Here is a 17,449-nt window from a genome sequence, read left to right as displayed (position 1 = left end):
AGATTTATCAATTTTGTTTATCTTCTCAAAGAACCAACTTTTAGTTTCATCCATCTTTGCTATTGTTTTCTTCACCTCTATTTCATTTATTTCTGCTGTGATCTTTATGATTTTGTTTGTTTTTTGGTTTTGTTTGTTTTTCTATCTCTAGTTGCTTTAGGTGTAAGGTTAGGTTGTTTACTTGAGATTTTTCTTGTTTCCTGAGGTAAGATTGTATTGCTGTAAACTTCCCTCTTAGAACTGCTTTTGCTGCATCCCATAGGTTTTGGATTGTGGTGTTTTTATTGTCATTTGTCTCTAAGTATTTTTTTTTTGATTTCCTCTTTGATTTCTTCAGTGATCCTTTGGTTATTTAGTAACATATTATTTAGTCTCCATGTGTTTGTGTTTTTAACAGTTTTTTTTCCTGTAATTGATTTATAATCTCATAGTCTGTAGTTTGAAAAGATGCTTGATATGATTTCAATCTTCTTAAATTTACATAGGCTTGATTTTTGGCCCAAGATGTGATCTATCCTAGAGAATGTTCCACGGGTACTTGAGAAGAAAGTGTATTCTGCTGCTTTTGGATGGAATGTCCTATAGATATCAGCTAAGTCTATCTGGTCTAATGTGCCACTTAAGGCTTGTGTTTCCTTATTAATTTTCTGTCTGGATGATCTGTCCATTGGTGTAAGTGGGGTGTTAAAATCCCCCACTATTATTGTGTTATTGTCAATTTCCCCTTTGATGGATGTTAGCATTTGGCTTATAAATTGAGGTGCTCCTACATTTGGTGCATATAATTTACAAGTTTTATACCTTCTTGGATTGATCCCTTGATCATTATGTAGTGTCCTTCCTTATCTCTTACAACAGTCTTTATTTTAAAGTCTATTTTGTCTGATATGAGTATTGCTACTTCAGCTTTCTTTTGATTTCCATTTGCATGGAATATCTTTTTCCATCCCCTCACTTTCAGTCTGTATGTGTCCCTAGGTCTGAAGTGGGTCTCTGTAGAGAGCATATCCATTCAGCCAGTCTATGTCTTTTGGATGGAGCATTTAATCCATTTGCATTTAAGGTAATTATCAATATGTATAATCCTACTGCCATTTTCTTAACTGTTTTGGGTTTTATTTTTTCTTCCCTTACTTTTTTGTTGCCTTCTCTTGTGGTTTGATGATCATCCTTAGTGTTGTGTTTGGGTTGCTTTTTCTTTCTTGTTTGTGTATCTATTGTAGTTTTTGGGTTTGCTATTCCCATGAGGTTTTAATTTAGCAGTCTATATATGTACAAGGTTGTTTTAATTTGCTAGTCTCTTTCCCGCCTACGAAAGTTCCTTTAGCATTTGTTGTAAAACTGATTTCATGGTGCTGAATTCTCTTAGCTCTTGCTTGTCTGTAAAGCTTTGGTTTTCTCTGTCGATTCTGAATGAGAGCCTTGCTGGGTATTCTTGATTGTAGGTTTTTCCCTTTCATCACTTGAAATATATCATGCCACTCTCTTTCTGGCCTGCAGAGTTTCTGCTGAAAAATCAGCTGATAATAATAATCAGGATTCCCTCATATGTTATTTGTTGCTTTTCCCTGGTTGCTTTTAACAGTTTTCCTTTGTCTTTAATTTTTGCCAGTTTGATTAATATGTGTCTTGGCATGTTCCTCCTTGGGTTCATCCAGTGTGGGATTCTCTGTGCTTCCTGGACTTAGTGAGTGTTTCCTTTCTCATGTTAGGGAAGTTTCTGGCTAAAATATCTTCAATTATTTTCTCAGGCTCTTTCTTTCTCTTCTCCTTCTGGTACCCCTATAATGAGAATGTTGGTGTGCTTATTATTATCCCGGAGATCTCTGAGACTGTCCTCATTTCTTTTCATTCCTTTTTCTTTATTCTGTTCTGTGGCAGTGATTTCCACCACTATGTCTTCCACCTCACTAATTCATTCTCCTGCCTCAGTTATTCTGCTATTGATTCCTTCTACTGCATTTTTCATTTCAGTTATTGTATTGTTCATCTGTTTATTTGTACTTTAAATCTTCTAGCTCCTTGTTAAACATTTCTTGTATCTATCTTCTTGATCTATCCCTCCACTCTTTTAACAAGATTCTGGATCATCTTTACTATCATTACTCTGAATTCTTTTTCAGGTAGATTGCCTATCTCCTCTTCATTTAGTTGTTCTTGTGGGTTTTTATCTTGTTCCTTCTTTTGTAACATATTTCTCTGTCATCTCATTTTGTCTAACTTTCTGTATTTGTGGTGTCCTTTCCACAGGCTGCAGGATTGTAGTTCTCTTGCTTCTGGTGTCTGCTCCCTGGTGGGCGAGTTTGATCCAGGGGCTTGTGCAGCCTTCCTGGTGGAAGAGACTGGTGCCTGCCCTCTCATGGGTGCAGCTGGATCTTGTCCTTCTGATGGGCAGGGCCACATCAAGGGGTGTGTTTTGAGGTGGATGTGAGCTCAGTACAACTTTAGGCAGCCTGTCTTCTGATGGGTGGGGCTGTATTCCTATCTTGGTGGTTGTTTGGCCTGAGGTTTTCCAGCTTTGGAGCCGCAGGTTGTTGGGTGGGGCTGGGTCTTGGTGCCAAAATATGGACCTCCAGAAGATCTCACTCCAATCAATATTCCCTGGGGCTTCTGCTACCAGTGTTCTTGCCCTCGTGGTGAGCGATAGTCGACCTTCACCTCCCCAGGACACCCTCTGAGACCTCTAGGTAGGTGTAGCCCAGGTTGCTATTGAGGTACTGCTTTGTGCCGGGTCGCAGTGCATGTGAGACCTTCTGTGTGCCATCCAAGGGTTTAGTCTCTGTTTCTCCCAGCCCTATGGAGTTCCTGCACTCAAGCCCTGCTGGCCTTCATGGCTAAATGGTCTGGGGGTTCTTCTACCAAATTCCAGACCCTCAGACTGTCTTGGAGGGCTATTTTATGTGGGAATGTCCCTATGTAGCCTGCATGGGTTTAATATTTTTTGGTGTGAGGGTTGTTTTTAGTATAGATGTTTGCCACCTCTTCCTCAGTGTATCCTGGCCGTTATCGCCTTTACAGGAGGTGTGACTGATGTTGTGGTGAACAGAGCCAGCACTGGATATTGAGCAGGGCCTCCCCTTTGCTCTGTGGTTGTCACTGCCCTGTCAGACATGGGGTCTGCTCCCTAGTTGTTGGAGTAGAGGCCCTCGGATCTGTTTCTTAGCTGTATTTCTGATCTGTGGTGTGAGGTAGGTAGGATTGGAGTACTCCCACTGGGAGGGAAGCCTCTGAGTATTCCTCCTCTGGACCTGTTCACCTGTGGCTGTCCTCTGTTATGTCACTTTTCACCTGTTGTGCGAGCTCTCTTACACTGTTGTTGGCACTGCTCTAGGCCCCACCTTAACTGTGGGTATGCCGGCAGTTGGCCCTGGTGTCTCTCAGACGTTGTTTTCACCAGGCCACCAGCATAGATCCACTTAAGTCAGGTCCCAGGATTGCAGTAATCATGGGTTGGACCCACTATGGGTGCTATGGGGGCAGCTCTGACTCTAGTCTGGCCCAACCCCCATGTGTATGTGCCGACAAAATCTACAGCTGCTAAAGCTAGGCCCATCTTGGTTTCAGGAGCACTGGGTGTTCATTCAGATGTTCTGTAGGCACTGAGTTTACAAAGCCAGTCACAGCATTGTCAATTCATGGTTTGAACAGCTCTGTGGAGAGGTTTCAGCTTTTCTTTCTTAGTTGCATGGCCCCTAAGGCTCAGTTGTGGATTCAGTCCCACCTCTGCTTGTGGGCCACCCATAGGGGTCTGCTGTCAAGGCTGCCCTGGAGCACAGGAGTCCACCCCCCGGCAAGGAGGGGTTGTGGCAGCAGCACGGTGGCTGGGGTCACAGAACCCCTGGCAGCAACAGGCATTAGGGGGAGCTGGTGGCCACAGGCACAAGAGAGTCGGCCCCAGTGGGGGCTCTTCCTAATACCCAGCCACAGGCGTGGGCGAGCCAGCCCTAGTGTTGATGAGGCATGTGGGGAAGCTGGCCCCGGTGGTGACAAGGCATGTGAGGGAGCCAGCCGTCACGGGCACAAGAGACCTTGTGTGTGTGTTGGGGGGCTCCTAGCACCCAGCCACAGGCAGGAGAGAGCAGGCCCCAGAGGGGTTGCCTAGTGCCTGGCTGCCAGTGTGATAGAACCCGGCCCTGGTGGGGGCCCCTCCTAGTGCCTGGCCCCCTGCACAAGAGGCTAGCCCTGGCAGGGGCCGCTCCTTGCACCCGGCTGCTGGCTCGAGAGGGCTGGCCCCAGCAGGGGCCCTTCCTAGTGCCCAGGGAGGCAGGGATGGCACATGGGGAGAGAGCCTGCAATGGCAGCTCTGCCCCTTACACATCACTTAACAATGGTGCTTTGCTTCTATGGCAGCCTGGGTTTCCTCCACAGGCATTCCTGGTTGCAATGTCCTCACTCCTGTCCCCTCAGGCTGTCTCCTTATAGCCAACAGCAGTCCTCTACCCAGGTCTGCTCTCCAAACACCACATTCCAGTACGCAGCCCCCATCCTCACCAGGGACACATCTAGGGCAGGGGCACACAGGGCTGTGGCACGAACCGTCTGTGTAGGTCTCACTCTGTCTTACCTGCCACAGAACAGTTGCTGCACTCTCTTCTGATAGCCCCGAAGCTCCCCTTCTGTCCCAACCGATCTCCCCACCAGTGAGGGGGCTTCTCCAGATGCAGGAACCTCTCCTCTCCTCAAGCTCCCCCCCAGGGCTGCCATTCACATCCGGCTTCCTCTCCTCTTCTTTCCCCCTTCTTCTTTCTTTCATCCTACCAGGTTATGGGGGATCTTTCTTGTCCTTTTTGGTGTCCAAGGTCCTCTGCCAGTGTTCAGCCAGTGCTCTGTGAGACTTGTTCCATTTGTAGATGTATTTTTTTTTTTTTTTTTTTTGCGGTATGTGGGCCTCTCACTGCTGTGGCCTCTCCCATTGCAGAGCCCAGGCTCCAGATGAGCAGGCTCAGTGGCCATGGCTCACAGGCCCAGCCGCTCCGCGGCATGTGGGATCGTCCCAGACTGGGGCACGAACCCGTGTCCCCTGCATTGGCAGGTGGACTCTCAACCACTGCACCACCAGGGAAGTCCTGTAGATGTATTCTTGATGCATCTGTGGGGAGAGATGAACTCCACATCCTCCTACTCCTCCACCATCTTGACCTCCTTTGATACTGAGTCTTCTTATCCATTAACCTGAATATCTCTCTATTTATTAGTTCTTCTTTAATTTTATTCATCAGCGTTTTATAGTTTTCCACATCTAGATTTTGTACATAATTTGTTAGATTTATACCAAAACTTTTCATTTTAGGGGGGCTAATGTAAACGGTATTGTGTTTTTAATTTCAAATTCCACTTGTTCATTGCTGGTATATAGGAAAGCAAATAACTTTCAGATATTAACCTTGTACCTTGCAACCTGCCATAATTGCTTTTTAGTTCCAAGAATTTTTCATCAATTCTTTCAGATTTTCTACATAGATGATCATGTCATCTTGCAATCAAGAAAGGTTTTTATTCCTCTTCCCTCCCAGTCTTTATACCTTTTATTTCCTTTTCTTGTCTTATTGCATTACTTCCAGTATGATGTTGAAAAGGATGGGTAAAAGGGAGTAACCTTGACTTACACCTGATCAATGGGGAAAGCTTTGAGTTTCTCACCATTAAGTATAATGTTACCTGTAGGGTTTTTTTTTAAGATATTCTTTATCAAGTTGAGAACGTTTCCCTCTATTTCTAGTTTACTGAGAGTTTTTTAAAATCATGAATGTGTTTGGATTTTGTCAAAAGCTTTTTCTGCATCTATTAATGTGATCATGTGATTTTTCTTTTTTAGCTTATTGATGTGATAGATTACATTTAATTTTCAAATAATGAACCAGACTTGCATACTTAGAATAAATCCTACTTGATTGTGGTGTGTAATTCTTTTTAAATGCTGTTGGATTCTATTTGCCAATATTTTGTTTTTTTCAAGCACTTCTCAGAAAATAATGAACAGTTCTCCAAAATTTAATGTTGAATTAGATAAAAATCAATATTTTACTTCTTATTTTTAACCCTAGTTTTCAAGGAATAAAATTTCTATTAGAAAAATACAGCTTACAGATTCATTAAAGATCATTGTGAGGCAGTTTATAAAAGAATTACCAGTTCTAAATTAATAATTAGTTTGTTACATTTCAGTCAGCAGCTTCATGTCATCATTCAACGTTTTTTTAAATTATTTATTTATTAATTATTATTATCTTTTTTTTTTTTTCTTTTGGCTGTGTTGGGTCTTCGTTGCTGTTCGTGGGCTTTCCTCTAGTTGCAGTGAGCCAGGGCTACTCTTCATTGCTGTGCATGGGCTTCTCTTGTTGTGGAGTATGGGTTCTAGGCACACGGGCTTCAGTAGTTGTGGTACACGGGCTCAGTGCTCATGGGCTCTAGAGTGCAGGCTCAGTAGTTGTGGCGCACGGGCTTAGTTGCTCCACAGTATGTGGGATCTTCCCGGACCAGGGATCAAACCCGTGTCTCCTGCATTGACAGGCGGATTCTTAACCACTGTCACCAGGGAAGTCCCCATTCAATGGTTTTTATGTATATAATTTAAACAATACACTACCATAAGAAATTTTTTAAAAATGTGAAAGTGTATAACCAAAAAAACAACCAGGATTTCTGGGGGTTGGTGACATAATACTAAATCACATGAGAACACATGAGTGCGTTCAGCCCATTTCCACTAGCTCGAGGGCTTGCTCCCTGTGTATACACTGTGGAGTTCTCACGTGGTTCTACTTTCTAGGGAGAAATATATGAATCAATACTTATTTTAAAATATAACTAGAAAGAAATACCATTGCTATCTTTAGCCTGAATTCCCTGGTCTGCCTTTGTGGACACCAAGGGTTCCAAACTACCAGCTGGAAAATGTAACTTTCCTGACTTTAAAACTTTAATAATCTTGACAATCAGAATTTAATAAGTTCACATCTACTGCAACTCAAAAAATTGTCTTTTCCAAAATGCCCCTCCCAATACATCTACCCACCACCAGTTGGTTGGTCTGTCACTTGCTTTCTCTTGCTTCCCTCTTTTCTGTGCACCCAAATCTTGTGAAAAAGTGGTTTAAATTTGCTATTTCAATTTTTCAACTCACACTGTTTTCAATCCATATTATATGATTTCTGTACCCACTCTTCCAGTACAAATATTTTTGTTAACATAACCAGTGCTGTCCATGTCACTAAGTCCAATGGATACTTTTCAGTCTTATTTAATCACTCAGCAGCATCTGGTAGATCACCTCCTCTTTCCTGAAGTATTTCCATCTGTCGGCATGCATGATAACAAGGCTTTTCAGTTTCTACTTATTTCTCAGGTTACCTTACCTTTAAAACTTTTGATGTTCTTTAGGATTCAGTAAGCCCATCTTCCTTCTCACTTTATTTCTCTAGGTGACCACACTTACTCCCAAGGTTTCTAATATTCTCTGTAAGCCAGTGGGGATTTCTATCTCCAGCCCAGTCCTCACTCCTGAGCTTAGTCCCTTGTGTCTCCATGCTTATTCAACATACCCATTTGTACAATGCTCTTGAACATTAAATTCAACAGGGTCAAAACCTAACACTTGATCTTATCCCAAACCCAGGCCATCTCGACCACAAACCTCCTTATTTTGTGTATTTTCTATTCTCACTAAGTACTACCACTATGTACGTATTGCTCATGTCAGAAATATGGATATGCACAATTCTCTACCCAACATAGCCAATCAGTCATTAAGTCCTGTTGATTTCACCTCCTATATATTTCACCAATCTGTTTACTTCTAGCATCATTATTATCAGTTCAATCTAAGCCATCATCATCACTTGACTAACTGCTCTACTAGCTCCCTAACTGGTCTTGTGTAAACACCATGGCTCTGCTCCAATCCATTATCAACTCTGGAGCTGGAATGCTATTTTTAAAATGCAAATTTGATCACATAATTCTCCTTTGTTTTTTAAAAAATCTTTTAATATCTTCTTTTTAGTAAAAGGATAAAGTGAAAGGTCTACAATAAAAACTTAAAGGCCTTGTCTTTATCCGGCCCTCACCTGCCTCTCCAACCTCATCACATGCTATTTTTTCCATTATTCTTTATGTTAAACACAGTTTCTTTCCTTCTTTAAAAGTCCTATCTCAGGACCTTCAATTTACAGTTTTCTTTTCTCTAGAAGAGGAGCTGGCAAACTTTTTTAGGAGAGGGCGAGATAGTAAATATTTTAGGCTTTGTGAGCCAACAGGCCAGTCTTTGACTCACCTACTCATTGTAGGGTGAAAGGAGCCACAGATAACATGTAAACAAATGAGCATGACTATGTTCTTGAGTCACACAAAATGGGCTTGGGCTGGGGTGCAATTTGCCAGCTCCTGCCCTAGGACTAATAATCCCTATATTGTCACTCACAAATTCATTTCAAGTGTCATTTTTTCATTGAAACTTCTTCTGGATCAGGGTAAGTCGCCTTATTAAATGTGCTTATACCACAAAGTATATTTCCCTTTCATATAACTAATCATTACTGCAATTAATTAGATATCTGTGAAATTCTCTTGTCAATATCTATCTTCCCTATAAGGCTGTAAACTCCATTAGACTAGGAATTATATTTACTTTGCTATTTTACTCCCAGCATGTGGTGGAGAACATGACACATGGTAGCAATCAATAAATATTTGTTGAATGAATGAATTTACTATCATTCATATCAATGAATGAATGATTAATTTACTATCTGACCTTCAGTTGGCAACTTTATCTTTCTGAGCCTTAGCTTTCCACCTGGAAAGGAAGATGATAATAACAACTACTTCCCAGGTTTGTTTCAGGTAAGAAAACATGTGTGAGGTGAATCTTGTGAACTCTAAAACAATATACAGATGTAAGAAAAGAAATATTAGAAAGATGAGTTGGTTGCATAGTGCAGGAGCAAATTATAGCCCAAGGTCCAAATCTTTTCACTCATTTTGTTGGGCTTCTAGCTAAGAATGGTTTTTGTCTTTTTAAAGGGTTGTAAAGAAAAACAAAACAAAGACTACGTGACAGAGACTACTCGTGGCCCAGGAAGCCTAAAATATTTTACTCTCTGGTCCTTTACAGAAATAGTTTGCTGATCTCTGGCTTAGAAAATAAATGAATGATTAATTCTTTATAAATATACTCACCTTTTAATATTTTGGTGTCATTTTCTGACTACCTTTCTTCTCTTCAATAGAGAAAGTGATCAAATTTATAAACATTCCTCCTGCCCCTGCCACGGGACTCCATGTTTACTTTAAAAAATAATGATAGAGGGAGTATTTAAATATTTTCTTTTCCCCTCAGTTATATGAACAATTGATTTTGAAACAGAGTAGGCCTGGGGTGTCTGGGGATGGGATAGAAATGGGGAGATGGATGCCAAGAAAACTATCTCCACTGGAAGGTTAACTGCTGTTATGTGTGCGATTGCTGAGATTATTTTTCCTGGGTAATTCATCACTATATAGAAATTAGGAGTGACACATTTATAGTAAATATAAGGGACTGTGTTTTTCACACACAAAAAAATACTGCACAAAAAAGGAAAGGAGTTTGGAATCAAAAGATCATGATTCAAGTTTGAACTCTACCAACTTACTCAATATGGCACTTTGAGCAAATACATTAGTATCTCTCAGCTTGAGCTTCTCCATCTAGAAAAAGAGAGTAAATATTGATTCCATTTAGTAGGTGGCTATTATGAGCCAGGTGCTTTACATATATTATATTTGATCTTTATACCAAACTGCAAAGTGGCTATTGTTAGCTCCAATATATAGATGAAGAAACTGATGCTCAGAGAGGTTAAGTAACTTGCTCAAAGTACACCACTAGAAAGAACCACAGGGTCTGGAGTCAAATTCTGACTCTAGCAATATATTTAACCTTCTTAGGCCTTACATGTTGTATCTTACAAAAATACATACAAAACCTAATTTCTAGAAGAGAAGTTTTGAAATTCCTGCATATTACATTACCAGCTTGCACCTTAAAGGTAGATGGTTTTCCTACAGTGTTCTATATTAAATCTACTTCTGTGTCTTTAGAGAATAGTAAAGAGGGAATGTGCTCTCCTCTCTGTGTATTATAAGAACAACCTAAATTGAGAAAGCATAAATATATGGAAATATTAGATTTTAAGCATGTTCCTTGAGTACCATAGTAACCATGAATTCTATTTATTCCACAGCAATTCCCATTCTGTTTTTGAACCAAACACATTCAATATGTGGCACATCAGTTGATTATTAAGTCTTTATTACCTTTGCTTCATTATCTCATGTAGTCTCCCATGCTGGACACACTGTTCCTCCAATTCATCATTTCTTCTCTGTAACTTTTCCAGTTTGTCACATGTATACCTTTTTTCTTGACTGAGCTGAGCTATTTCAGATCTAGAGAGGTGTAAACACAGAAGTGACTGATGTTAAAGGTTCTTATTAACAGACCATGTTTTTATTGTATAACCTTATCATTTTCTTGAACTCTGTACTTAAACATAACAGTGTCAATAAAAATTATTTTATGTAAAATAAAATATTTCAGAAATTACAGAATGTCTAGTAGAAGGATATACACACTGCAGGAACTCAACTGGTAGACAGAAAGAGGAATAACAACTTCAACAGAGAGAGTTTTTTCAAGGAACAAGACAAAATTGATAATAATCAAATCCCGTTTTTAAAAAGGCAGCTATTAATTTACCAAATATTTAGTAAGTATCTATTACAGGCCAGCTACCATGCCGTTACAGGAACAACCCCAGGCCTAATTTCTGACAGAGAGTTGTTTCTTTTAATTAACATAGCTAATTTAATGGTACATGATTAAAATCATATGGTTTTAAAAAATGGTGAGGCTTCCCTGGTGGGGCAGTGGTTGAGAGTCCGCCTGCTGATGCAGGGGACACGGGTTCGTGCCCTGGTCTGGGAAGATCCCACATGCCGTGGAGCGGCTAGGCCTGTGAGCCACGGCCGCTGAGCCTGCGCATCCAGGGCCTGTGCTCCGCAATGGGAGAGGCCACAACAGTGAGAGGCCTGCGTACCACAAAAAAAAAAAAAAAAAATGGTGGTTCTCTGCCCCCTGACTCCACCTCCAGCTTGTCAATGTAATTACTAATATTTCAGTTTGTAGTTAAATCAGTATCAGTTTTATGTCATAACAACTACATAAATATTGGTCCTTGTTGTTTAAGGAGTATATTATGATTACACATGCATTTGTGTACATTTATTTTCCCTAAACAAGTGGGCTTTAGTGTAGAATGATTGAGTGGCAAGCCATCTTTTCTGATGGGAGATTCCCAATATTATCAGCATCCGTAATTCTTTCCCCTGTGGCCATTCTGTTTCTCAAAAGAAGGATTCTCCATTTTCCTGCTTGTTGTGTACAACCCTAACCATCAGTGGTCTAGGAGCTGGTTGGAAATAGAGGGGTGGTGTACTCACCTTTCAGAATGTAGACTTTTAATTAATTCTTCTATTCTAATTTCAGTGCAGCTATTTTCACCAGTGCCTGCTGGTTTAATCTCTTCAGAGGAGAAGCTCCTAGTTTTCTGGGTGGAGGAGGGATAGTCACCTGGCTGCATGGGGTGGGGGTAGAACTGTCAACTTTGGCTTCAGTCCTATATTCCACTCCTGCCTTCTAAGTCTTTCTGGGATCCTGAGAGCAGATCAGCTTGCTTCACATACAAGTATCCCTGTCTGCAGACATTTAAGACTCACCTTCCTCCATTTGCTAAGTGAGGTACCATTCCCCCAATTTTCTTTCTGTTTTCACATTATTTCATTTGGGATTACAGATATCTATCTGCTTTGGTGATGATTGGTGTTTGTGAGGAAATAACGTTACTTCTTCAGTGTCTTGGATGGCCATTTCAAGGCTCAAAATTTGAAGCTAAGAGAGACATCTGTCCAAGAAAAATTGTACTTTGTCCTTGATTTAATTAAACATTACTACTTACTCCACCATCTCCTCATACTCCACTGCCTCATAGGTTAGAACTGAAAGCTTAGAAGTCTTGCACATTAAAATACAAGTAGTTAACAACTGGTTCGTTTCTTGAGGTTTATGTGAGATGCTTGATGTAAAATTATTTCCCTCCAAAGAAAGGATTCCTCCATTAGGTGACATAGCCTTTTTTTTTTTTTTACTGGAAAAGATTTGGATTTGCTAAGGGAATTTATCCCAAGGACCAAGCTGCTTCACATGGCATGAAGCAATTGCTCGCTTTTAGTTCACCTCATTCCTCATTTTGTTTTCACCTTGGTTCAAGTTTCATCTCGAAGAAAGCTTGCTCTGATTAATACCTGCAGTTCTCAGTATGCCAGCACATTTTTTGAAACTACCTCTAGCTTTTATGCATACATTAGCTTATAATTTATTCCTGTGAATTGTGCTCTGTGCCTCATCCTTCTTGCTAGATTACAGATTACACACAAGGGCATGGATTATCTCATTTTCAAGCTCAGATTAAGCACTCAATCTATATTTACTTCTTCTAACAAGAATTTACTTATATTTGAAATAGTCTAAATAAGTAAATAATGACTATCTCTATCCTTTCAAAATCACATACAATATAAAAGAATTTAGGAGCAGTTATATGAAATTTTTAATTTAGTATTCTTCCACGATTAGTATTTCCTATCACAATATGCACTATGCACTAAAATTCCAAAAGGCCCAAAAATATCCTTAAACTGCATTAGAAAAAAATGCATAAGAATATTTATCTGTTCTCAGGTACTTTCCCAGAAAAACAAGTCACTTTTGAAAAGTCACGAAGGAAACATAGATTTTACAATATAAGAATATAAAGCTTTTACATACAACAAAATCATATGTTTTTATGAGCATGTTCCTTGTAGCACTGTTTCTAGAAACAACCTTGCTCTGCAACCCAATATATGAAAACTTAACCCAGAAATGTATCAACAGATGATTAGTTACATTACTTTAAAAAAGAAATATCAAGATGCTATTCTGAAAATATGGCTATTTATTGGTGTTATATATTGACCTAAAAATATGACATATTGGTAAAAAAGGAAAATATTAAAAATCAGCATAAGGTAATTTTATTTTATAAAATAAAAAATATTTTGACATGTATTCCACATATTAATATTGATTATCTCTTGGTGTCCAGATTAGCAATATAAAATATTTTTTTTCCTTTTCTGTATTTTCTGAATTTTTACAATGGACATGTATTGTAATATTTAAAACAAAAAATAAAGTCACCTTGATTTTGAAAAAATTCTTAAGAAACAAAAAGAACTGGGAACAAATTTTTCGAAATTAAAAAAAGGGAACGTAAAAAATGAGACAAATGAATATTAGAAGCATTATATAATAAACTGCTATCCCCACTCTTCATCAAAATTCCAATTAAAAAAGTACAAGGGATATGAAAAATACTCACAGAGGAAGAAACATAAATGATCAATAAACATTTATAAAACATTCAATTTCCCTATTATTCAAAGAAATGCCTAATAAAACATTTACTGTATGCCTACACTACTCTAGGTAGTGGAATTCATCCTTTACATTATGATCTCAATTAATCCTACAAGGTTAAGTGTTTATTCCCTTTTCTCTGGGAGGTAAATATGAGGTTTAATAATTCGCCTAAGGTCACCTAAATGGTGATTACCCAAGCCCAGACACAAACACTGGTCTGTCCAACTCTAAAGGGGTTGTCCCACACACTGTGCAACATGGCCCCTCACTCCTTTTTTGAAAAACCTCTCACTTCTTTTGTCACAAACTGCTATGTACACATATATACTGAGCAGAATTTAGTGCAGTACTTGAGCAAAGTCATACACATTAACAGCCTTAACAGGGTTCACAGTCTTTGGACCAGCAATCCCCTTTTAGACATCTCAACTAAGAAAATCATGAAAAAATTCAGATTTATGTATAAAATTATTATTATATTATTCATTACATTTTAAAAGAGTTTAAAATTCTGATGAATTATTATTCATACAAATGATTCAACTAAAATTATGTTTTCTGAGTATTTACTGATGTAGAAAAGTGTTCATCAGATAATATTAAGTAAAAAAAGCAGGGTGTAAAACTGTATATATACACACACACATATGTATATCACTCACAATATAAGTGCATGGTAACATACACATTTACCTACACATGGAAAATGACTGAAAGTAAACATGTCAAAAGTTAACCATAGTTAGCTGGATGGTAATGTTACAGGAAATTTTTTTCCTTAATTTTTCTTTGCATTTATAACCAAATGCCCTATATTGAGGATATCTTATATACAGAATTTCAAAAATATAAATGTTAATTGTAAAGTACATATTACTATCAAGTATTTTATTGCTACAGTACTTTTCTGCTTTGCATATTTTATGTGTATGCTTTTCTTTGTTTATAATAGTAATTTGCCTACCAACTTCCAATGTTCAATAAAAATTTGGTATATGTACATGGACATCATCTTTTATCTGTCTAGAGTCCATGATATATTGAAAGAACCAGCAGTTTACAAAGTTCAAAAAGTAAACTTACGAGCTTCTATGTTAGCTTGAGATTACATTTGTGGCATGATTATCCTAGTGTCATATAAAAAGAAAACTGATTCTAATCCATTTTCATAGAAAATTTAGGTAATTTCTGCCTTTACAGAAGCATGAACTTCTCACTGCATTTTTATATACCAGTTATACTGTGTAATTACATTTCCATGAAGTATAATATTTTACTACGATAATTAGGATTACAGTGATAATTGCTTTTTAAAGAAAAACATGACCCCTTAATTTTTTACTCTTTTAGAGTCTCATTCAACTTTTGGTAATAATTAGCAGAGGACAATATCAGTTTCTTCTTGTAGAATATAATTTTTGTAGCATCCCAAACTAACATCATCTGAACATGCCAGGGAAAAAAAATAGTTCAACCGGGTATGTGTTCTTTACTTCAATTAAACTCACACAGTTGGATACCTACTGTTGCCAAAACAGTAATATAATTTATACATTATAGTCCACACAGTAAAACTACACTAAAAGTCACTTAACAATATTTATAACACCATAAAATACAGTGTTAAAATATATGAACTGCAATATGTACCAAAATTATAAAATTTGTTTCTCATCATCAGTGATTAAAGCCAGGATCATTGCTCTAGCCTCAATACCCACAACCCTGGTGACAGATTAGAATTCAAATCTTAATGATCAATTTACAATTAACAAGATAGAAGCAAAACAAATTAAACCAACCATTATATATAACGAGACCCAATGGACTCCCATTGTCCCTCTTAATTACAAAACGCAAATCACAAATATACAATGGGTAGTGTTAGACATCAATCCACGAACCTAGCAACCCAGACAGTGACAATGATAGAAAACAAAGAGAAGCAAAACCATGCAGACCCCAGTTCTATGCTCTATATCCTTTTCTTTTCACTGGGGCAGAAGTGTTGAGAGGTGAAAACCTAGCACATGCTGGATCTCCATTCTGCAGCTGGCAGAGGCTCCCTTCCTAGCCGGTGCCCAACCTCTCTGAGCTCTTCCCAGGCCACGTTTTAGATTGCACTGCAAACTGCACTGCAAACATTTTACTGCTGATTCATCTAAGTGCCTGGGGACAGGGAACACCTCCTTCACTTTGATAAAGAAAAATCACAGTTGCACCAAAGATATTTAAATATCTCCATTTACCAACTTCAGAAACAACCCTACCACTGTAATAAGCTCTCAGAGTCCTGGGAAATAAAGACAAAAGGGAGCTGAAGTTTATGTGAGTTTCATCTAAAATCAGTCAGAATGTCTGCCTAGTGCCAATTAAAAGCAAAATGGAATTACTTGTCTGATGCTCAAAAACAAGCTATATAAAATGCATGGAATTGGCAGTTCACTTTTAGTTTTAAAATGGGATGTGCCATTCACAAACCCTGGGGTTACAGACACCACCCGAGCAGTGTGGAAGGCATACTGTGCAGGAAGTACCGGCTTTTCACTGTGGAGGGCTTGCAGACAGCAGAAGCAATAGGCACAGCCATAATGCGACTTACATCTACTTGGGGAGAAACACATACAACAGGACGTACACACGGAGGAGCCATTTCTAAACACTTTCATAAAGCAGCCTAGCATGAGGATGGGATAGAGAGTAAGAGTGTCTGGGATTGGTGCTCCCAGATTGTCAGCTTTCCCAGTGATTCTTCAGGGGCTCTAGTCAGAGGACTAGAGCTGTGAGTTAAAAAAAAAAAAAAAAAAAAGCATATTTTAAATGGTATGAATCCATTTATTTAGTATGGGATTTTGAATAACATGAAACTCTTAGACCAAAAAAAAAATGTTTAAATTGTTAGTCAACATGAAATAAATACACTTACTTTCAGGAAAAATTTTACTGCAGTACTCTGAGGAAAACCTGGATTAAAATTACCATATGGCCTAAATAATTATTTTGGAGACTGTGCTTTCACAATGACAACAGTTTAGAAAGCTCAGAAAACTTCAGGATTTCCTCACTTCAAAGCACAGGGGGAATTATTTATCCTAAAAGTTTAGTAGAGGGTATGTAGAGGCTCACTCCTGGAGGGCTTCTACAAGACTTAATAAATGTATAGCTTTACTTTAAAAGAAACACTCTGAGCCCTTCAAGTTTTATAGGTGTTTTCAAAGCAAAGGTAATATCAAAATGGAGTGTCTTTCATGTAGGAAGCCAGAGTGAAATGAGAAATTAAGAGTAAACAAACGAACAACCCCCCCCCCACCAAATCACAATTTATCCTATTTATAATGCTAATTTCTTGTGAGACACACAAAATGTACATTTTGTAAATTTTAGGGGCACTTAAAAGTTTTAACAGTAATAAGTTACAACTTATCTAGTCTTTATTATTTGCTAGGTTTTAGTTTCGGATCCACTTATAAAGTTACAGTAGATGCCTATTTTAACTCTTCAGACTTACAAGACGAGGTACTAGAGCAGGAGCTGAAACACAACCAAATCCACATTTTCATGATCCTGCATTGCCTTCAGAAAGGTTTTCCACTGTGGTATAGACTTTATGTCTGTCAGAGAATTATGGCACTCAGACTCTGGCCAAGACATTAGTAGCTAGGTGAAGTGATATCCTAATTGCCAGTCAAGACCCTTAAAATGATACCATCAATGACAGCAATAGCACCTACTGTATACTTCTATGAGTCAAGCATGGTGTTAGGTACTATGTATATGTGTGTACCTATATACATCTCTCTAAATTACTAATTCCCACCATAAACCTGTAACATAGTTTTTAAAAGGTTTTTACAGATGGAGAAGCTGAGGTTTGGAGAAATTAAGTGATGTATGCAAGGTTATGAAGCTAAGTGTCAGAGCAAGATTCAAACCTTGTTCCTTCTGAAT

At 38.5% G+C, this 17,449-nt stretch overlaps 1 protein-coding gene across 2 annotated transcripts in view; it reads right to left on the bottom strand.

Annotated features, from left to right (window-relative positions):
* Positions 1 to 17,449, bottom strand: part of SDCCAG8 (SHH signaling and ciliogenesis regulator SDCCAG8) — a 261,132-nt gene that overhangs the window by 74,128 nt on the left and 169,555 nt on the right. For both annotated transcript variants that reach the window (XM_065881558.1, XM_065881567.1), the window contains one exon: positions 10,297 to 10,428. In XM_065881558.1, coding sequence (XP_065737630.1) covers positions 10,297 to 10,428 — 132 coding nt within the window. The remainder of the gene's footprint in view (positions 1 to 10,296; positions 10,429 to 17,449) is intronic.

Source organism: Phocoena phocoena, chromosome 1 (genome assembly GCF_963924675.1).
Source record: "Phocoena phocoena chromosome 1, mPhoPho1.1, whole genome shotgun sequence".
Classification (NCBI taxonomy): Eukaryota; Metazoa; Chordata; class Mammalia; order Artiodactyla; family Phocoenidae; genus Phocoena; species Phocoena phocoena.
Note: the sequence above shows the minus strand (reverse complement) of the source record. Positions and strands in the feature narration are given on the sequence as shown.